Source organism: Quercus lobata, chromosome 7, assembly GCF_001633185.2.
Source record: "Quercus lobata isolate SW786 chromosome 7, ValleyOak3.0 Primary Assembly, whole genome shotgun sequence".
Classification (NCBI taxonomy): Eukaryota; Viridiplantae; Streptophyta; class Magnoliopsida; order Fagales; family Fagaceae; genus Quercus; species Quercus lobata.
The window spans coordinates 18,019,394-18,042,602 of NC_044910.1; the positions used below are offsets into that span (position 1 = coordinate 18,019,394).

General features: G+C 36.6%; 1 protein-coding gene across 3 annotated transcripts; it reads left to right on the forward strand.

Moving 5' to 3' along the window:
- The first annotated feature begins 12,386 nt into the window (after window positions 1-12,386).
- LOC115952897 (BTB/POZ and MATH domain-containing protein 4-like) lies at window positions 12,387-19,532 on the forward strand. 3 transcript variants are annotated; one of them, XM_031070233.1, is made up of 5 exons: window positions 12,422-12,884; window positions 15,994-16,339; window positions 16,487-16,766; window positions 18,769-18,816; window positions 18,908-19,532. In XM_031070233.1, exons 1-4 carry the CDS (start codon window positions 12,487-12,489, stop codon window positions 18,813-18,815), a joined length of 1,071 nt encoding a protein of 356 aa, XP_030926093.1. In that variant the 5' UTR covers window positions 12,422-12,486; the 3' UTR covers window position 18,816; window positions 18,908-19,532. The 3 variants fall into 3 exon arrangements, with proteins under 3 accessions (XP_030926092.1, XP_030926093.1, XP_030926091.1); XM_031070232.1 differs by lacking the exon at window positions 18,769-18,816 and having other exon boundaries at window positions 12,387-12,884; XM_031070231.1 differs by lacking the exon at window positions 18,769-18,816 and having other exon boundaries at window positions 15,994-16,766.
- Window positions 19,533-23,209: the final 3,677 nt, after the last annotated feature.

Here is a 23,209-nt window from a genome sequence, read left to right on the forward strand (position 1 = left end):
TACAACAAACAAATTCATTTACTTTCTAAAGTGAAAGCTGACGTTAATTTCTTATTCAAAACGTCGGGCAAGTAGCAATATGAAATTAGATGTCTTCAGAAAGTCGAGCAAGTACTTTACTGTGTAACACAAGAATAAGTATACATTCATTCACCATCCGACATACAATAAGATGCTCAAAAATCCCAAAATTGGTTTTATTTTCTACACCAAGCTGAGATGATAAATCATTAACTGTTGCTCCATAATAATACAGCCATCATGGTAACCTCAACTGGCTCAACATCACTCACTAGCATCAAATTAAACAATTCCAATGCCTACTCCGAACAATTATGCACCACATATCCATCAATCATTGATGTCCAAGTAACTACCTCTCTCACAAAACTTTAATCAAACACTTCATGCGCAAATCCAAACACTCACGTTCGGCATAAAAATGGACCAACCCATTTCGCACTACCAAATCCAAGTCAAAAGATTCAAAACCCATCTTCCAAACCTAGCAATGAACCAATATCCCTTTTGAAACTGAACAAAATTGCTCACACGTCTTGAGCACAAAAACGAAGCTCCGGCGGTCCATTTCGATGCATTCTCGAGCCATTTTGACAAAAAAATGAAAACACTATGGTGGGAATTTTGGCTTTACAGTAGCCCTTGATCATAGTGTTCCACATATAAGTATTGGGTCTTTCAATTTGAGAAAAAAGCATACATGCATATTGAATGTCACCAGAATCAACTAAAGCACAAAATGCTAAGACACGGTGGTGCCTCGTACTTGCCAATGGTGCCTCAGACCTTGGAGCCGGTAATTGGTGGGAGAGGGAACCGATGGTGGCTGGGTTTTTTTGGAGAGAAATTTGAGAGGGAGAGTTTGAGCGTGAAAGTGACTGGGAGTGGAGTGATAAGTATCGGGGTGTGAGGGAGTGAGTAAACGTAAAATGTTTTACCAAAATTTTAAGTGTAAAATATTTTACATAAATTTGCTTAGGTTGATTTGATTGACTAAAAATATATTACTTTTGACTAAATATTTTACTGCAAAACAAACACTGTAAAATTAGAAAATATTTTCCTGAAAATATTTTACATCGAAATAAACGGAGTGTTAAATATCTACAACTTTCTAATTTTGAGTTTTTCGAAATTCACAATTTTTGAAGGCCCAAATTAACTCACAAGTTACTGTTGTAAATCTAGACGAAAATTGAAAATAGTAAAAGTTTTATTTTCTTTGAACACTTTTACGTTAGGGTTTTGAAGGGAGGTTGTGTAGAACGAATTTGGCGAAGAAAACCTTGTATTTTCCTTTCTCTAATGGCAAACTAAACTCTTTGCTAAGGCGAAGGGTTATGTTTCTTCTATACGTATGAATATTCAATGTGATTCTTTCTAAAGATTTTAGACAACATATTTGATTATTCAATTAGATTTCTTTTGATGCATTAGTTCTTTCATACTTTCAATAAGTTCAATATTGTTTTTCTTATTGTTTAGATGAATTTCTAATAGTTTCAAATAGAAATTAAGTTTTAAAGTGAATGAGTTTTCCTAAAAACTATTCTAACCGCATTATTAATTCAGCTTATCATGTGTTTTTGAATTGTCTTAGTTCAACCGAATCATAAGTATTTAATTATATAAGAACAATCAATTATAAAATATATATTTTCTTAGATCACAAAGAATTTCATATCGATATAGGGAAATACCCCGATGCCTTAGTATTTACATTATTGATTTAAATTAGTTATTATTATTATTCTTGTTAACAATCACCAAGCAAACGTACTTTTATTCTTCACCCAAATTGTTGTTTAATTACGTTGTCTTTGAATTCACCCCGCTCCTTGTGATTTGACCTCGGTACACCGAGAATTATATTGCTATGATCTCTTGCACTTAGAAGTAAGCAAGCATGAAGTGAAATGCGGTAAAAAAAAGAAAAAGAAAAAAAAAGTGAAGTGAAATAAATAAATAAGGTGAAAGTGAAGAAAGTTCAAGAACAATGAAAAGTAATCCTTGACCAAGTTATAACTATCAAGAAAGTAAGTTTGAGCCTTTGCTATCCATTTCTTTGTGACCCAAGAACCAAAGCCTGCATTATAAGCCAAGTAAAAGTCCTCTTTGATCAATTGAAGTTGTTTGTGTGAACTATGTTAGGCTTGATCCCTTTTGAGTATGTAGGCAACCTTGTGAGGTGCAGTCATATCACATCATGTCAATTGTGTAACTCATGTATTGAGAGTTTGAATCAACAAGATTTTTTGAGAATAAGTCATAGCACTTACTCATTGTTTACCATTTGTTTGTTTCTTGTAAAAAATAAAAGAGCCTGCTAGGCTGAAAACCCGCAAGGGTAGTCTAGGCAAAAGTTAGGGCCTAAAAAAAAATGCTCACTAGGTTGAAAAGCCGTAAGGATGGCCTAGGCAAAAATTAGGGTAAAAAAAAAGAAGAAAAAAGAAAAGAAAAGAAAGTGAATACTCAATTTAGGGGCAAGGTGGATCCCACAAGAAGGATGCATCCCCATGATTGAATGTTTTGAAAGTTATCCATAATGAATCAAGTGTTTGGTTCCCATTTTTACCATGCTCATTAGGATGGTCTTGTTTTGTGTTTTCTTTCCAAAGAGTCTGTTTTACCTTGATTTTTGTGTTCCTTCATTTCATCTTTGTCATCCTTTATTTTTTATGGTTTTTTGTGTTTGTCGCTTCATTAGAAGTTGTCATGTCTATCCTCGTCTTTGGTGTCTTCTTGTTTGTTTGCTTCCTTGTAGTTGATCTTTTATGTTTTGTGTGTTCGTTTGCATGTTTGTTGTCTTGTGTGGTTTTCATGTGTTGTTTGCTTGTTTCCATCCTTATTTCATCTTGGGCCTTAGGCCCATCTCATACTCTTTTTGGGCCTTAGGCCTCTCCTTGTTTTGTATCAAGCATTAGGTCCATTCTCCTTTTTTTCTTGGGCCCTAGGCCTATCTTGTTTAGCACCTTGTGTGTTTGTATGCATTGTTATGTTTGTGTGACCCATACGTTGTTGTGTTCATTCTTGATGTTTTGTGAGAATCTTTTGTGACCATATGCATCTTTGGTGTTTGATTTAAGTCTTGTGAGATCATGTTTTTTGCTATTAAACTTTTGCATGCATCTTTGTTGTTCATGTAAGTTGTGTGATTGTTTGTAGTATTTTTTGTTATCACATGTTTCTTTGATGTTTATGTGAGTCTTGTGTGTTTATTTGGCTAAATCTTGTGTGATTGTGTGCGCTTACTTATGTGAGTCATGTGTGTTCGTGTTTTGCATCCTTGCATGTTTCTTTAATGTTTGCATGAGTCATGTGTGTTTGCTTTTGCAAACCTTATGTGATTATGTGTTTGTGTGAGTCATATGTGATTGTTTGTGTTTGGACATAAATGCTCGGTTGACTGGTCCCTTAGGCATAAATGCTTATTTTTGAGTGGCCTATTTGTGTTTGGACATAAATTTCTCGGTCAAGTGGTCCCTTTAATGTAAATACTCATTTTTGAGTGGTTTGTTTGTGCTTGTACGTAAATTGCTTAGTTGAGTGGTCCCCTTTGTGGGCGTAATGGGGGGGAGTACGCCTCGACCGAGTGGACTGGGGTGGAGAAAAAATGGCGTTGCCACTTAGATTAGGTCTAAGAACCATAAATATAGCGCCCTTTGTGGAAGGAAGGATGTACTACTAGAGCAAATGTCCGTAGTTTAGGTATGAAGATGGGAAAGTGCAATGGCGAAGCCAAGGGGGCTATAGCCCCCCTTGAGTTTTGAAAAATCCCTAGAATTATAGTACTAACAAAAAAAAAAAATTAGCAAGAACCCCCCCCCCCCAACCCCAAAAAAAAAATTGACAAAAAATACATAGCAATTTAGTTAAAACCCAGTGCATTCTTTGGCCCATAAACAATTTTGCTTAAAAAAAAAAAAACCCATTTGTTAGTCAAATTCCTATTCCTAATTAAATTAGGAATCCAAATTCTAATTAAATCAGGACTATAAAATCCAAAGAAATAGATACAAATCACAACATTAAACTTCACAAACACGGTTAAAAAAAAAAAATCACAAACACAACCTAAACTTCCCAACCTGGTAACCTAAAGATCTAAACTTCTCTAGCAACAAGCAGTCAAGCTCCATTCACTTTTGCCACTGCTACCTTCGCCTCCACTGCGGTGCCGTCTTGATCTATCTTCACTATGAACATTTAGTAAGTTTCTCACTCTCTCTATGCCTCTATCAGAGTCTCTCTATGTCAAGTGTTTGTTGTTCAGCCGTTCTAGTGAAGAAGAGTAAAGGAGTAAAGCATATTCTAATAGCTACTAGAATATGCTTTATGTTTGTGGTGTCCAGCAAGTAGTTGAATAAAAAAAAGAAAAAAGAAATAAACAAATGTTAAAAGCTTAATAGAATAGCCGAATAGGGTTTGGGTATCTGTACACACTTTAGGGTCTAGGTCTATACTACTATACTAATTACTAATAGGCTTTATGTTGGTTAATTGTCACTTGTCAAAGTTTGTGTTTCCAAGAAAGGCTTATGATAATTTGAAAATAATAATTTTTCAATTATTTTTTTAATTGATAGTATGAGTAATGACTTGGACAATTAAATTAAATTATCATTATATACATAAGAATTTTTTTAGTCATTTTTTTATACATAAGAATTTTATTATGTTTACCTTGGACCCCCTAGAAAAAATTCCTAACTTCGCCACTGGGAAAGTTTTAGACACCCGACCCCACTCGACCTATGGGTCGGCTTCCATTCATTGTGTCTTATGAGGTACATTCAATATTGTCATTCTAGACTCACATACACACACACACACACACACACTAGTATATACATCTAGCAATCAACATGGCATTTTCATCCCAAAACCCTAACATACATCTATCATGCAACTCACCATATCTTAAACCCTAGCATGCACCTATCATACATCTTATCACATCATATCCAAGGCAGCAAACAAACAAATAAATATCGTCCCCAAAGTAGAAACATAGGCATGGTAAGATCAAACAAACATGTTATCATATCTAAGGCCAAGCATTTGCAAATATCATTCATGTTCATCAAAGTAAGATCAAGATCCTATCTCAAACAAATGCATGTTCATATGAATGCATGACTTACCTTACTGCACCACAACATCTATGCTTCAATGCATGATCATGTTATATGCATGATCATGGCAAAACAACAAAATTGGAAGATAAAACCCTGATCTAGCATGTGAAGAATAAACAACAAGCAAAACGTGGAGATAGAGACATATACATATGAAAACAAACCAGGATGGAGGCATATTAAAAAAAATAAAAATAAAAATAAAAACAGAAGTAAAAAGGTTCGGATTTAGGTTTCTGGGCATGAGTATGCATGTCCATACATAGGGCTTGCGTATGCAGCCCAATTGTATGCGTACGCATACTTCAAGTATGCGTGCGCGTGCAGAAAGCATGCATATGCATGCACACCTTAAACCCTAACCCAGAAAAACAAGAACACAATAGAACAGAATACTTAAATCTAACAACCTAACATGCTTAAAAACAGAAAAGTTATGTAAACCTAAACTAAACAAACATATTATAACATAAACAAACAAGAAAAAGGAAAGAAAAAGAAAATCAAAATAGAAAGAGAAAAAGAAAAGAACTTAAAACATTATACCTCAAAACACAGAGCTCCTTAGCTTGATTTTGATTGTTCCCCTCAATTAATCTATTCACAATCAAATAAAGAAGTAATTAGTAAATTTGAAACTCGAAGATCAAAGCCAAAAAAGGTCTTAATCAGAAAAATATTGACTTGAGAATGTTTTTGTGAAAAACTCCTTCTATAATTCAGGGTCTATTTGGATATCCCGCTTATTGCTGAAAATTGAAAACGCTATAGCAAAATAATATTTAAATGTGTGAATAGTGTCATGGGATCCAATTTTAACTTAACATTTGCTGAAATCCGTACTTACGGGTCTCGTGAACAGTGCACGAGACTCAACCAAAAAAACGTAGACTCGCAAAACGCTGGGTTTGCTGCTATCCAAACTCACACTCGCTATTTCTAGTTAATCTTGTGTTTTCCCTTAGGATTTTCTGTGTTTTTCAAAAGGTACCATGTATGGCTTTCTATAATTGAAAAATGGGGGCAAAAAACTTGTCTTTCATAGTTTCTAGAACCCTAACATGTGTACGCATGCCCATGTATTTGTACGCATGCATGAAGCATGAGTACGTAGAGTTGGATCATGCGTGTATGCGTACACATGCCCTAAGGTTTTTGTGACCTTTCTTTTCTAAAAATAACTTATTTAGTTCATAAAAGAGTTATATTTCCCCAAAAATACTTTCCTCAAGTCAATTTCAATCTGATCGGATCCTAAACAAACCTTAGGCTTTAGAATTGCAACATCATTGGGGAACAAGGGCCCGAGTCGTAAGGGGTACAAAATGCGGTGTCTACACCCTTGGCATAAATGCTCATTCTTGAGTGGCCTATTTTGTTTGAACATAAATTGCTTGATTGAGTGATCCCCTTAATTCAGGTAGAGTCCTTAAAACTCGAAAACATCCCAAATTTTCTTTTATGTCTCATGTGGTTTTTCACACTTCTTGTTGGAAGTGCAGTAATCATTTTTTTAAGCACGCTCCATGTTTGCATTTGCTTGCATGTTTGTGTGTTTGTGTATAGTGTGTGTGGACTCAAAGTTTATTAACTTACAAAACATTTGTCTCTTCAAGCTTTTAACTATACTTGTAGTGCAAGCAAAGTTAAAAGAGGGGCACTGTAGAAACTTCATTTTGTACCCATTGATAAATTTTGGTCTCTGGCCCTAATGATGAGCTTGACATATGTCAACCATGGGTAGTTAAAGAGTTCACAATAGTTTGGAAGTAATCACAACTCGAAAGCGCTCAAATCGCTTTGAAAACAATGTTGAAAATTATATTTGCTCACTATTTTGACCGTAACTTTTTATCTAAAAAGAATATTTAAGTGGGGTTTGTTTATTGAAAGTAGACATTCTAGGCTTCAATTTAAAAATAAATTTTACCTAATTTAGATTTATATTGAGTGAGTTATGACCATTTGAAGTCAAGCCAACACAATAGTCAAAATTAGGGTTTTTGGGAGCATGCGTACACATGAATCAGGGGTGTGTGCACAGCCTCAAAACCTGTGTATGCAAGCTCATTCCCAAGTAATTAAAACATGATTTTTGGGCCCCCAAACACCATTCTTTGATGGGGGCCAGTCCCTAAACCCTTGAGAACGTCCAAAAGTCTCTAAAAAGCCCCGCAAACCCTAGTTTTAATGTATAAATACTCACCTTATGTCTCTAATCAAAACCCTAGCTAGATAGAGTGCTTCAATCTTTTCTAAATCCTAGTTCATCTTTTCTAAAGACCCACACATCACCTTTTCACTTTTTTTTTTTACAGATTCAAAATCTCTCTTTAGTTAGTTCTAAGGCAAAAAGTTTGTTTTCCAAATTGTTTTCTAAAACTTTTTCAATTAAAGTTTATTCTTGAGTTGAGATTCCTAAAAAATATTGTGTTTTTTTTTATTGTTCTTGTTTTCTCAATATAATCTTTGTTGTGTTGTAAGCACTAAGGGTTGGTTAAACAATCTTAAATCTGTGATTCTAAAGTAAGGCGAGTGTTTTTTCCATAATTTTCCACTTTGTTACATAAGATTCACATGATTCTTTGTTTGGTATTATCTTAAGTGTTCTTGTTATATTTGATTGATGCTTATGACCCTTAAATATGTGTTAAATCTGACTTCGAGTTTATTTAATAAGTTCTTGTTGTTTTTGTGTTGTTATTTTGGTTTTATATGAAGATTGACATATTTATTAATTTTAACGTAGTTTAGTATAATTGTTTGATTTGTTTCATGGCTATTTGTTTATGATAATATTTTGTGTTATTTGGTTTATGCTAGTTTACTTTTTAGCATTTTTAATATACTTATTTGATTTCTATGTTTATATATTTGAATGATTAAATTTGTAAAGATGTAACTTTTTAGATCTGTACTAAAGGATGTGTGTGCTTCATTGAGTATGCGTGCACATGGTTTCGACCATGTGTGTGCATAGTTGAGTATGTGTACGCACCCTAAATCCAAATTTGACAAAAATCTTGTTTTTATTATTTTAATCATTTTTCACATATTATTTGATTCTGCTCGACTCTTTTTTAGGTTAATTATTTTTGTTTATTTGCTCTCCATATTTTATTTGGTCTTTTTGGCATGTTTGGTTTATTTGTGATTTTTTTTCCTTTTGTATTTATTTAATTGTTATCTTTTCCTTTTTAGTATAATATTTGTTTAATTTGGTTTTATTGTGTTTCTTTCTATGTTGTGATGCGATATTTAGCATATTGTTTGTGTTATTTTATTTAATTATATCCTGTATGTTTAGGTTTAAGATTAGGGCTCTTTTAGTAATTTTATTATTTAAATATAGTTTAGCAACACATAATGGAGGCTGGCCTACAAGCCAGGTGTTCTTGGTGCCTAACACCTTCCCAAGCCATACCCAAGCTACGAACCTATAATTTGGTATGCAGACCTATACATCTAAATGAGTGGTCCAAGAGGCCCGATATGGTTCTTAGACCTAATCTAGGTGGTGACTCCATTTTTCACCCTACACTAGGTCCACTCCAGGTTAAGGCGTACTTCCCACGAGGAAACTACTTGTTTGCGGACGCTTGCACCCAAACCATTTGTCAATTATTTGCTTGTTTTCTCATGCCTCATATGTTGTTCATGCTATGTGTTGTATATCCTTTTGTCGATTGCTTTTGTCTACCCATATGTGCTTCACATGTTCACTCGCTTGTTGTCTATACACTATATATCTATCTCTCAGTTGCGTCCATCTATTTTTTTTGTGTTTCACGTGTCTATTTGCTTGCTTGCCTATCTCCAGTTCATGTATCTATTGGGTTGATCATGCTCCATGCTTCACATGTTGTTACCTTGTGTTTCATGCATACTTCCTTTTGTTCCTTTACCCCCCATACATGCTACGTGTACATCTCTCATAATATTTGTTTTAGTTTTCTCTATGCCATTTCCCATATGCCCTGTACATGTCCATGCATTCACATGTTGTTTCATGCATACTTATGTACATTTCTCATTCATGCTTGTTTTAGTGTGCCATGCACCATTTCTTGTACTCCTTGTATATGTCCATGCATTCACATGTTGTTTCATGCATACCTCTGTTTGTCTCTTTGTCACCCAAGCATTCATCATAGTTGATAGGGAATATTTTTAGCAGCCAGAAATTTTTTCTAACACCCTAGCATCTTCGGTCACCAAAAGCATCATGAGCTTACCAAAAGATTCTTTGATCACCAAAAGCATCGTTAGTCATAAAGGGAGTGTGGCACCATACGACACTCCACCCTGATGGTCGTCACGTATCAATGGGTCGTTAGGTACCTTCCTTGACACCAGGTGACACACTCCGCCCTAAAAGTCGTCATGTATCAATGGGTCATTAGGTACCTAAAGGTCATTACCTAGGGGTTGTCAAGTACCTTCCTTGACACTAGGCGACACACTCCGCCTTAACAGTCGTCATGTATTAATGGGTTGTCAAGGACCAATAGGTCATCAAGGACCTAAGGGTCATCAGGGACCTCTAGGCACCTTCCTTGATACTAGGCAACACACTTTGCCATGACGGTCGTCACGTACCTTCCCTAACACCATGCAACACATCTCGCCTTAACAGTCATCACGTATCAAGAGGTCATCAGAGACCTAGGGGTCGTCAAGTACCTTCCCTGACACCATGCGACACACTCCACCTGACGGTCTTCACATATCAATGGGTTGTCAAGAACCTTCCCTGACACCATGAGACACATTCTGTCCTGACGGTTGTCACGTATTGAGGGGTTGTCAGGTACCTTTATTGACACCATGCGACACACTCTGCCCTGATGGTCGTCATGTATCAATGGGTCGTCAAGGTATGTGCCTCTTCTGGTTGGACCTGACAACTACACACTTATCAGGATGAACTCCTCATTTGACTCCCTTGAAGTCTCTGGGAATCAGTGCTCCACGTATGGTTGCATATGTACCCGATGGATGGTCATGTCTTATCCTTCGTATTGATAACAACGAATGGATGGTCATATCGACTGTTTAGTAATTGGGTCCAACAAACCTTTACGTATTCTCCACTCATGCATGCTTAAATGGAAAGAACATGCACGCCACGTCCAAAGACCCTACTCCATGCTCGTGTCTTCCTTATATAGGAAGAAAATCCCAAGATCTTGAGGCCTTATCTCCAAATCTTCTCTATAAGAAAAAACCCTACATTCAAGGGATCTTGGTTAACTCTACACCACTATATAAGCGCTGGGCATCCTCTTCCTTAAGGCACATGCAATTTCCTAGTTGTTACACTTTTGAGTTATTGGAGATTCTTCTATCACTAACTTAACCTTCGGAGGTTTTTTTGGCCGGCACCCCACCGGTGCTCTTTGTAGGTTCTTCATCTTCTTTGTTTTTTAAGTACCTCATTCAACGCGAGTGTGGACAATCAACTCACTAACGATTTTATGCATCATCAATATTGTTGATTCGCCTCATGCATATGTGGGTTGTTTGATCTCATTGATTGATCAACCCACACCATAGTGCTCTTTGCTAATTTTATTGATGTTGCTATCTCTGTCTCATACTTTCTGTCTTCGCATACATTTGCATCTTTACATACATGCTCATTAACATCTTACCTTTTCTTACCATTGCACCCATCACATCTGTTCACATACCTAATGCATCCACAATCAATCACATGCCTTTCTTTCTTTAGAAAGGCCATTTGCATCATGTGTCCACCATCGGTCCATCTTTGCATAGCATATGCCATACGGCTCAATTTTCTTGCATGCTTTGTACTTGTGTCTCTTGCATCTCGTTTGTGCATTTGTGTGCTCCATGCATCATACCATAATCCCAGTTAACTCGCACACTTCCTATCATGTGGTCCCACTGATCCATTGACTTTTTAGAAAGACGCCTATCTCTTCAGGCTTACACCATCACCATTTTTGCCAATTTTGCTATAGAGTAAATCAAACTTAGATACATTGCTTTCTCCCATTCTTAAGGAACCCCCACCCCCTCGCAGCGGTCATATGAGTATGTTTGGGTTCTTACCCCCCAGGGATCTATGACACGGTCCACAAACTTTTTTCAAATGACCATCGGTCTCGAAGTCTATGACTTTGAGACCACCCTTTCTAGGGAAGCAATCCCTAGATGCTAACGAGCGATAAGCCCATGTCATAAGTTAGCTCTTCCCATTGTATGCTTTTGTTTGAAGAGGCATGCATGGGTAGGGCTTGGATATCGACCGCAACACCTGGATCGTCTCTATAGTCTTTTGGCATCACCATGCATGATAACGCCAAAAGAAGGGCAAATATAGACACCTAATTTTCTTCCGACTTATATCCAAGCCCCTTGTTTCCAATGACGAGAAATCAAATTGCTACCAAAATCATCAGCACTATGTGTGGAGCCTAGTGACTTTATAGAGCCCAAAATGTGATCCAAAAAACCAAGTTCGAAGCCCAAAATCCTTATTTTTAAGCCCAATTTCCAAAAGGCTTATAAAAAGTGTATTTTGAGTGTGGACATGCCTTTTGTAAGTTGATTTTAAAAAGGCTTACAAGGAGTGCGTACGCGTGCATATGGATGTGTATGCACTTAATTAAATGTGTATGCACTCTTTTGGTCAGAAGCCTAAAAAATGCTTCTTTTTTTTTTCTTTTTTTTTTTGGTGGGATTTTTGATCAATCGATTTGGCCTGTTGATTGATTAAAACGTCCCACCATAAACCCTAGCCTCCACCAAGCTTATAAATACCTCCACTTTCCACCACCCAAGGGATCCAAACTTTTCACCCATGGTAGAAGCTCCAATTTTTATGAGCTTTTAATTGAGTTTTCTAATACTTTGGTTATAGATTTTTGCTTATTTTATAATGTATTGTTTATATAGGTGTAACATTTTTTTTTCTTAGCTTTATTTTAAATAATTTAAGTTTTTTTTTTTAAATTTTTATATAGGATAGAAATTCTATTCTAATCTAATCTAGGCATATATGTGTGAAGTTCTTTTCTAGAAACTTAAACCCCGACCCTTACCCCCCACATCCTACAAGCACTTATACTCGATTGACCATTGCACTAAGGAAACATTAATTTTTGAAAATAAAGTATTTTGTTTTGTTTTTTTGGTCTCAATTCAAATTAGGTAAATAAGTATTAAGAGTTAAAAGATGATGATGATATATATATATATATATATATATATATATAAAAGGTGCAGTGCAAAGAGAAAATTGAATGAAAATTTGAGTTGGAGAAAAAAAGAAAATCAGTGAGAAAAAGAAAAGAAGATGCGTGGTGGTGGTGAGATGATGATGTCGTCTTCGTCTTCGTCGTCATCTCGATCAAGGTCGGTGACGGAAACGGTGAACGGGTCACACAACTTCACAATAAGAGGGTACTCGTTGGCGAAGGGGATCGGAGTTGGAAAGCACATAGCGAGCGAGAATTTCACGGTTGGAGGTTACCAGTGGGCCATCTATTTCTACCCTGATGGGAAGAACCCCGAAGACAACTCCACCTATGTCTCTGTCTTCATCGCTCTCGCCAGCGAAGGCACCGACGTCCGTGCTCTCTTTGAACTTACCCTCCTCGACCAGACTGGCTCTGCCAAGCACAAGGTTCATAGCCACTTCGATCGCGCCCTCGAGAGTGGGCCCTACACCCTCAAGTACCGTGGCAGCATGTGGTATCTCTCTCTCTCTCTTCATCATTTCTTTCTATTATCAAATTCCAACATCACCCTTTTATTTATGTTGTGTTGTGTGGAACTGGAATTGTATTTCTATGTGATCTGAAAGGATGATTAGTATGCAAGTACATAAATAATCAACCATATGGTGTAACCCTCTGGAAAAGCATAATTAATTACAAGTGGTTGGGGGCAAATTTTAATTGTCTAGGTTCATCAGATTCGAGGTTGGTATTCGCTGTTGGCAGTTGTATTTGAATTGCACAATCTGTAGTCTCTTCTTATATGTGGTCTACAAGGATGGAAATATTCACAGGGATAATATGACCTTAATTAATTAGAGAGCTGCACATGACTGGAGTTGTAGTGTACTAACATCTTCCCTCCTTTTCATCTACTTTATCAAGTTAATAGGTGTGGGAGAAGACCACATCTTTTGGATGCTACCAAGAAGTAGTATGCTTGAGGTAGAGTTTCACACTGCGGAAATGTTCACACCTTTGGTAGCCTTATATATATATATATTTGGAGGGTCAAAGTGACTGATAAAAGTGGCTTTTTTCACTTGGACAGCTGCAATAGGAAAAATTCTTATGATGGATTACCTACGGATGAGGAATGTAATGATAGTGGAGTGGTGTTGCATGTGCAAGAAAAATGGGGAATTCATAAATCACTTGCTTCTTCATTGTGACATTGCTTGAGATTTGTGGGCAATGGTGTTGTGCTTATTTGGGATCTATTGGGTTATGCCTTATAGGGTAGTGGATTTATTTTCCTTCTGGAAGGGGAATTTTGGAAGACAACAAAGGAGCAAGGTGAGCACAACTCTAATCATGAATAAGTCAAGTCCAAAGAAGGCAATATGATTGATCTTGTTTCCAACAAAAAAATAAATTAGAAAAGGATTTTGATTCTTGAATTGAAAGCTATTCAAGCCATTGATTTTGTGATTCCTACTAAATTTTGACGAGGATCAAAATAAAGACATTCCATTGTCATCCTTGCTGTTTCCTATAACAAAAAAAAATGGTATTAGCTCAAGATATAAACTATTCCAATGGTGCAAGTACAAGAGACTCTGACATTACAAAACTTGAGGTCCAATTTTCTCCAATTAAGAGAGAGTGATGTATCTGTAGAAAGATTGATTTGTCGTTAGTTCGCAAGTTTGTAGATTCCAAGATTTATATTGTGACTCAAGCTAAATCAGATAGCCCTCGTCTAACATTTCTAATTTAGTTCCCTTGTGCTTACTATGGTCTCTTTGGAAGGAACGCAGTAGGCAGACTTTTAAGGAACGCAGTAGGCAGACTTTTGAGGATTTGGATAGTTTTGGAGATCAGCTGCTTGCTTTCTTTAGTGGATCTCTATTCGACTGGTCTCGGACTTGGAGACTCCCATCTAGTGATTCTCTCCCTTCTTTCCTTTGTTCTCTCCTCTTTTGTAATTAGTTTTCTTCATTGTTTTCTTTTCTATTTTGTTTTTCCTTTGTAATTTTTGGTTTACTTTGTGCTCTTAATGCATAAAGTAGTCTTTTGAATATTGGGTCAAGTGTTATATGCTTTTGAAAGTCAAAGTTATTGGGAGTCTAAGGGTTGGATTCTTTTTAATATGTATTTTTATTTCATAAGTTGTGGTTAATTTTATAATCAGGGGGGGGGGGGGGGGGGAGATCATTTGTAAGTTTTTGTAATTCATGCACATTAAAGGTATTTTGGTTATTGATTTAAATCTAGAAATTTCTAGGAGTTTCTATGCATCTTAAGTTTGTGTTATTTAAGACATTCCAAGACTTGACAGAAATAACTTGGTAGCTTCTATTAATTTCCTTTTCTGCTAAGCAAATGTGATGAAGCCATGGAAGATTAATTTGCTATTACTTTGCAAATTTGCCTATTCAAGATTTATTTTATTGGGTCCTTGTCTGAAGTCCAATTGAAGTGAAATCATGTCATTTTAATAGACTAAGTATAAGTCTTTTAGGGTTAAAATATTTTTTAATTTGGCTTTTTATTTATTAGTTATGGTCAATTTTATATTCTGGGGCGAATCTGTAATTTCTGCAATTCCTGTGAATTAAGGGTATTTGGTAATTTAGTTGAGTCTAGGATCTTCTAGGGTATTCTAAGTATCTTAGGTTTATTTTCTTTGGGTCCAAGTTAAATATTTATTAGGTTTGGTTTACTAGTTAAACTAGGAGTTCTAGTACTAGTAGGAATCCTATTACTACTAGCTAGTACAAGTAAGAGTCTTTTATGTATATTGTGCCCAATGTATTCAAAAGGAGGTAAAATGAGTTGATTAATAATATTAAGTGTATTGAGCAATAGTCATGTTGGCCTTTGTTGGTTCTTTCTCCTTCTCTCTCCTCTTTCTTTTCTTAATCTTCTTTTTCTAAAGGTACTCTTAGACAAATTCTCTAATTTTTCTTTCATCAAAATGAATTCTTCTTTCAAGGGCCTGCCTTTACTTCATAGCTTCATCTGTTAGATCCGGCATTCTTGAGGAGCAGCAACAAAGTCATATAAAAAGAAAGCTTCTAATGTTTTTCTCTAACTCTTGTTGCAAACTTGCAATATGGTGGTCTTGTGCTTGGGAGAAATTCTTATCACTAGAATATCACATATTTTTGTGTATTATTGTTTCATGTGGACCATCAACCCCCAATAATAATAATGAACTTAATATTTTTAAATCTGAAAATGGGGAATATTTCCAACGTTCATCACCTCATGCATTGTGAAACATGAAATACAGGATAAAGGTTTTAACATATGCTAATCTGCATTTGCCTTTCCTGAATCCTGACCCAGCATAAATCTGTTGGAAATGCTTTAATAGTTTGTCCACTGCTTCAAGTGACCAGTAGCTCTATTTTTTTTTTCTTTCCCATGTTGTATTTTGCAATCAATTATTATCGTTTTCTTGCCAAGAGCCTTGTATAGCTCAGCTAGCACCTCCTGGTGTTTCCAATGGAGACATCTAAGGTTCAAATCTCCCCTCTCCCATTATAAATTATCGAAAAAATAACTTTATTATCTTCTTCTTTTATCCGTGTTTCCGCTATTCTAGTTATTTTACCTTTTCTTTCTTTGGTTTTTAGGGGCTACAAGCGATTTTTCAGGCGGAATATGCTTGAATCATCAGTTTTCCTTAAGGATGATTGCTTGAAAATTAATTGTACTGTTGGTGTTGTGGTTTCTGCGGTGGATTGTTCAAGATTACACTCAATTCATGTCCCTGAATCTGATATTGGAGCACATTTTGGTATGCTATTGGAGAATAAGGAATGTTCTGATGTTACTTTTAATGTGTCTGGGGAAAAGTTTCATGCTCACAAACTGGTACTGGCTGCTCGCTCTCCTGTATTTGAAACTGAATTTTTCAATGGAATGGATGAAGATGATCAAGAAATAGTCGTTACAGATATGGAACCCAATGTTTTTAAGGTAGGCTTTTCCAAAAACATTTTTTCCCCCTCCTTCCTGTTTGGATATAATGCAGCATGGTTTGAATTATTCTGGCTTTTGTGTCAGGTAGAGCTTACCATATATTTGTATATGTTTGTAATAATTTCTTGCATGTTTGTTGAGCAGGCTTTGCTTCACTACATATATAGGGATACTCTTGTTGAAGATGAGGATTTCTTGGCGTTGAGTTCATCTTGCATGCCATCTTTATCTGACACATTTGCTGCGAAATTGTTAGCTGCAGCGGAAAAATATGGTTTGCCTAGACTTAGATTGATGTGCGAGTCTGTACTCTGTAGGGATATATCTGTAGATTCTGTTGCCAATATTTTGGCCCTGGCTGACAGTTATCATGCTTCAGATTTAAAATCAGTTTGCCTAAAATTTGCTGCTGAAAACCTTGTCGGTATGTTCCTCCTGCTTGATTTTTTTTTTTTTCACTTAGGTTTCTAATTTATGTCAAACTATTTCGACATTGCTGTTATGTGCTAAGCAAAGTACAATGTTATTGTTCATTATGGGTTTCCTAGTCATTTCCCTCATAGTCTGCATTTAGGAAGTGCAGATTTTTCAACATAACAACCATATCATTATCTTAAATGTGTAGGGTACAGATAGACCAAAGAAAAGCTGTAAATAGGAAATTGGACTTTATCACATAAGTTTGGGGTAAAATTTGAATATTTTAAAGGAAAAATGGGATTTAAATGTGAAATTCCGGGACATCTGTATAACTTTAAAACTTGAGGTACTTAAGAGTTAACATGTACATGTATTACAAAATTAAGAAAATATTAAATTTCCTAACTTCTGTGAATGTCAAACATGGATCATCAATCATGTCGCTTTATTTTTCTTGTTATTTTTATCTTCCAAATTAGTATACTAGTTCTATATATTTTATGCCATTTGGCATTTCATATTTATATCTTTATAAAATATTGATGTAACAAATATTAATAATATTTATTTCTATATTACAAATGCAATTCACATGTTACTGTTATATCATATCCTAGATCTTCAAGAATCGACATATTACCTAGGGTTGTCCACGGGTCAGTTTTGGACTCAACCTGAAACCGACCCTCTCATGTCGGGTGGTGGAAGGAGAGACCCGCCGCCTACTGCTAGTAACCATGGGTTTAGTTGGATTGGGCTAGGGTAGACGGTGGTTGGATTCGTCAAGTGTTTTCTGGTCTGAAGGAGAAGAACAAACCCAGACATGGAGAGATTAAACCCCGAGAAATCAAACCCAAAGAACAAACCTAAACAACGCATAACTACAAACAAAACAGCACAATCAAGATCACAAACCCTAGATCTTTGAGTTTGAAACGAAGAGAGAGAGAGAGAGAGAGAGGTGAGACTAAGTGTTTGTTCTGCATTGGAGTATAAGCCATCTTTTTGTGATTTAGCTCTTATGTATAGATTTTTAAAACCTCACTTGTTTTTTGCTTTTTCTCTGTTTTTCAAAGTACAAGTATACTTTAGCACATTTTCAATAAAAAGCTAAATAAGTTGTTACCAAATGGATACTAGAAATCAAACCTGAGAGAGAGAGAGAGAGAGAAATTCCACTCAGTCTGCGATGGATGTGAGTTGGCGACCTTGTGACAAAGGAGAGTAGGCAACCTGTGATGGTGGTAGAATGACAGATCTGAAGACCTAAGACTCGCAATCCGAGGATCTCAAGACCCAAAATCTGACGAACGGCCAAGTTGAGGAACTGAAGCTTAAAAGAGAAGATTCTAACTTGCAACCTGTTTCGGATGGGTCGGGTCCATTGGTTTTCAAACCCCCTAAACCCGCCACTTGAACCGATATCGTCGGTTGCTGTCATCAGCAACCTGCAGCCGACCAAACCACCACTCAGATTGGACGGTTTTTGGGTCGGCTGGTGTCGGATCTGGCAGTTTGGTCAGGTGGTGCTCTAATATTGCTTGTTTTCATAATATATGTGCTTGTGACCTGTATTCGTATTGGCATTTTAAAGGCTTTCATGTGGTATTAATATGTTTAGTTGCTTTTTCTTGTCGTTTGATCTAGATGGGCATGGCATCTATGTCATTCCAATATTGTTCAATTACTTGGGAACCATGCTTTCTCAAGTTATTCATGCGACACCATAATTGGGAATAATGATAGTTCATTTTTTTTCTTGCTCTGGTTACTTATCCACAGCATAAGCAACCTTGCCCTTTTGCCCTTGAAGTTATATGTTCTTGTTAGTTCTTACAATTGCTTGGGCTTTACTGGAAGTGGTTATGAGTGTCGCAATCATTTAATCTAGTTATTCAAATTCCAAAAACTGGTCAAGCTTGGCACATGAGTGAACATGATGATGTCATAAATTCATGATTAAACAACTGCAGCACGTCCTGTTTATAAAATCTTTTGCTCTTCAGGAGGTGCTGAAGTTATTGAAAACATGGGAATCAAGAATGGAGCCTAAGGTTTTCATTAATTTTATAAGCCTTGTTGTCTATTTTTCCCCGTGTTCTTGCTTGTCATATCCTTATCCTTTAATTTCCCTGTTTGACACAGCCGTTATGCGCTCTGACGGTTTTGAGTATCTCAAGGAGAACTGCCCACTGCTGCAATCTGAAATCCTTAAGACAGTGGCAGGGTGTGAAGAGGAATTCAGTGGAGGGGGGAAGAGTCGAAGTGTTTGGGCTCAGTTTTCTGATGGTGGTGACACGAATGATAGGAGTGTAAGGCAACAGACCTGGGAAAATGGAGGGGAACGAAGTCGAAGTTTGTGGGTCCAGCTTTCTGATGGTGGTAATGCTAGTGTTAGGAGTCCTAGACAAGAAGGCTAATAAGGTAAACATGTTTGTAGCCGCTGCTGGTATGAATTGGAAAAGGGAGGAGAAATTTAAGAACGTTAATTGAGAAAGGAACATTGCCTCCGTTGTAACATGTCTATTGCTTTTGCCTTTTTCTTCTTTCCCTGCTGTATGTGAAATCAATGTTTGTTTGTTGGGAATGTACTGAGGGTTATAGTATAGGTTGCATTAACAGATGCATTACCATGAACTTGTAATTGTCAGCACTGATTGTAGACTTGTAGCTGTAAGAATGTAGAATACATTTTGCTGATAAACCAGTATTAACACTTTGTTGTAGAAGCTAGCCCTGTATTTAATGTGCTGCACAACCAATTGCTTGCTTTCCAGGCTGTTGAAAAACTAATGACGTTTTCCAAGTTACTAAGGTATGATATTTTACTAAGCGTGTGTTGTATGACATTCCAAATGTAACAAAACAATGTAGTCTCAGTGTTTAATTGGATCACGATGTCTTAATTGATTTATCCCAAGGATTAAGGAGATGATGCCTGGTTTTTGGTAATGAAGGTAAGAGTACTACCTGTGCGGGTAGCATTTTATGTATTTTTATGGGAATTTTACTCGCATATTCGTATACACTTATCGATCAAAATCTAGGGAAGGATTAAGGGGAACAGGTATTTGTATCATGAATCTAACTATAGAGTAGCAAAACTTGAAAGATTTTAGGTAAGCCTGTTCGAAAACAAATTAATAGATTTATCTAGATTTTGATAAACTATTTATTTTGGTTAGTCTTTTATACATAGTTATTAAACCTTGACCGACCTAGCCAGTTGGACCAGTAACTCGGTGACCCGGCATCTAGACCAATCTGGGTGTTTAAATGGACCGTTTATGCATACGACCCAATCAAACCTGGCGAGTTTGTGGTGACTAGGTAACCCAAAAGAGTTTATATAACACAGTTGGGTTTCTAAAATTTGTAAAATTACATCTATAGGTCAACTTTATTGACTTTTTGTTGTTTAATGCTTTATAATATGGTAATTTAAAGGGGAGAAAACTTAAAGAATTTTATAAAAAAAATGCACTTCTTTGTCTGTCTACTACTTCCAAGACTCACATCTTATCAAAAGACTACTATGTTATTGGGAAACCTTGATTTTGAATTATAATTTCAAATTTAATTTAAGCATATGCCTATTTTTTGAAGTTACATATTTATGTTATGATTTCTCTAACTTATTTTCATATATATATTTATTTTTTTATTTGACCCTGCAATTCGACTAGTGACCCACTGGTTGAACCGGTGACCTAGTGACCCAACTCATAGACTGGGTCAATGTCTCGACCTGGTTTAATAACTATGCTTTTATATCTCCTGATGGGTATATTTGTATAGGTTCTAAGTTCTATTATATATATATGGTTATTTAAAAAAAAAATAATTATAATAACATGCAATTAGGGAGACACAGGTGGAGAGAGTCGAAATTTGTTAGGACAAGTGGTTAACGGCATCTGTAGGTCCTATACCTGCCATTCCAAAAAATTGGTGTTTATAACTCTCAAAAAAAAAAAAAAAAAACCTTTTCTCTTTTTATTTACTTATTATTATTTTTTTATAATTTAATAATTAGGGTAGTGTAATTTGAAAACTAAACGATTATATTGGAAAAACTAGTTATGTTATAAGTCTCTTGATTAATTAGTTTTGCTTTTCACTGACTTATAATCTGTGTATTGAATGGCACTTACTACTTATCATTTGTATTCAAGTAAATAGCACAAAAGAGGGAATTAAATGATTGTCCTACGAGAAATTTTAAATTTTTTGACATCCAATGATGAGCAAATATTTCTTTGAAATGATAAAGTTTGATGACTACTGATGTTTAATGGTTAATCACATTTTTCAACAAGTCATTAAAATTAATTAATTATGAAATAAAAACTCTTTTTAGTACTCCCTTCGTCCCAGTTTGTTTGTTCTCTATTCCACTTTGGGATGTCTCAAAATATTGTCCAGTTTCTAAAAATAAAAATAATTAATTTACTAATATTCCTATTACACCCCTACTTTATCTTCAAAACTATTTGAAAATAAAACTAATAAATATTTAAAAAATCAATCTAATTGGGGCACCTTTTTAGTTGCTGTAGGGGCCTTTTTTGCGTATTGTGCGTCGGGCTGGGCTACCTCCTGCGGTAATGGGCCCAAATGTTTCTGAGTAAGGGAGTCGAGACCGGTCCAACTGTAACTCAACTTGGGCCGGTTTGTGCACAAACTATGCCTCGTCTGCCAGGAGTAGACTTACGGCAAGCAGAACTGTTTCAGATGAGTTACGGCAGACAGATATAATAATAATAATAACAAAACAGAGTACTCTGACTATTTAACAAAAATTGCCAAGTAATCCCTACTTATAAAACATGATTACAGTCGTGATAATGTCATTTACAGAGAAAGTAAAGGAGAAAGAAAATAATATGAGCTAATCAAGAACGGGCATAAAGTCAAGTTTTAAGTTTGGTCCGCAGAAGCAAAACCAAAGAGGGGAGAACGCCTCCTCTCAATGCAAATAATCTCCCAGGAAAAGATCCTGCCGTAGGGATTAATGGTTTTGAGGAAGTCGGACCTGAATGGTTAATGCCCAAAAGGAATCCTTGTTATGTTTTGGAAGAGAACAAGATTTGAAGGGGGAGAGAGGGAAATCGACCTACTGGTGCATGCTCATTGTGTTATCTCTCTTTTTTCCTCAATTTTCTCTTCTTTCCTCTGTTTTCTCTCTTATCTTTTTCTTTTCTTTCTCTTGTTGTCTTTTACTCTGCTTTCTTTTTACTCCGTGAGTATACTCTGTTTTTCGATCCCTTTTTCAGGGCACGACAAGGGTCCTTTTATAGTGCCTGCCGTGGCCAGTTTTTTACCACTTTGCCCCATTAACTGCCTTTGTCTGGTCTGGGCGTACTTGCCGACCACCAAAGGTGTGTGACACTCACCCTTGCCAGACAAAGGCAGGTTTATTTCATTCCTCAGTCCACCGTAGCACTCTTACCTGCCACGACATAAATGTTTTCTCTCTCTTTCCCTCAAGGCATGCACCTAACGGTTCCCCCCTCAACCTTGCCTCTTTTGGGTGGTCTGTTATCCCAGCAGGACGTACCTCCCAAAAGGGCTTAGGCAGGAGCCGCAAAATAGGTCTTTTCCCCTCTCCCCCCCCACCAAACCATACCCCCTTTACCTCTTATCTCTGGCTCATGACCCCCCACGTCCCATATTGGCCGGGTACAGGCTGGTGGTGCCTGAGCCTTGCGCGTGCTTTCCTCTCAGATATGTCCAAAAATCTGCCTGCTGCTCATGGGTTTGTCGTGATCTGGAGGCTCGCCGTCCGTGTTTTTTGACCTCTTATGTGAGCTTTTCTTTGTTTTCCCGCTCCATTTAAGAGCTGGACTGTGTCTGATGATGGGCCTTACATTTCTTTGGTCCACTCTTGGCTTTCTTTATTTCTTGCAATGTTGTACTGTTATTCCTGCTATAATAACTTAATCCTGCTAGGCCTCTTTTGGGCCAGCCCTTTATTCCTTCTCTCAGTGGCTTGTCATAGCCACTGTTTTGCTTTTACTTATGGGCTCCTATGTCCCTTTGGGCTTTCCTTCGGGCATCCACGACCCATTTGCTTTCTTTGGGCTTCCTCGGCCCATTTGCTAATTCCACACTTCCATGGGCTTTTTACTAACTTCATTGGACTTCCCTGGCCCAATAACCTTATTCTCATCATTGGGGTTCATGGGCCTGCCATAAACCCCTTGCTCTCTTAGTTTGCATTGCCTTGGGCCTGCTCCTTTCTCGCTTTTCTTTCTCATACACTGCCCATGGGATGCTATTTCTTTCTTTCCGGGCTTCTTTGAGCCCACTTGCTTCTTCAAGACCTATTTGTTTATTTCTTGGGCCTGTGATCCATTATTCCTGCCGCTTGGGTCTAATGGTTTTTTGCTATCTATTTTGTCAATTCCTTGTTGCCCTTATTATTGGGCTTTCTTTCTTTCTGCC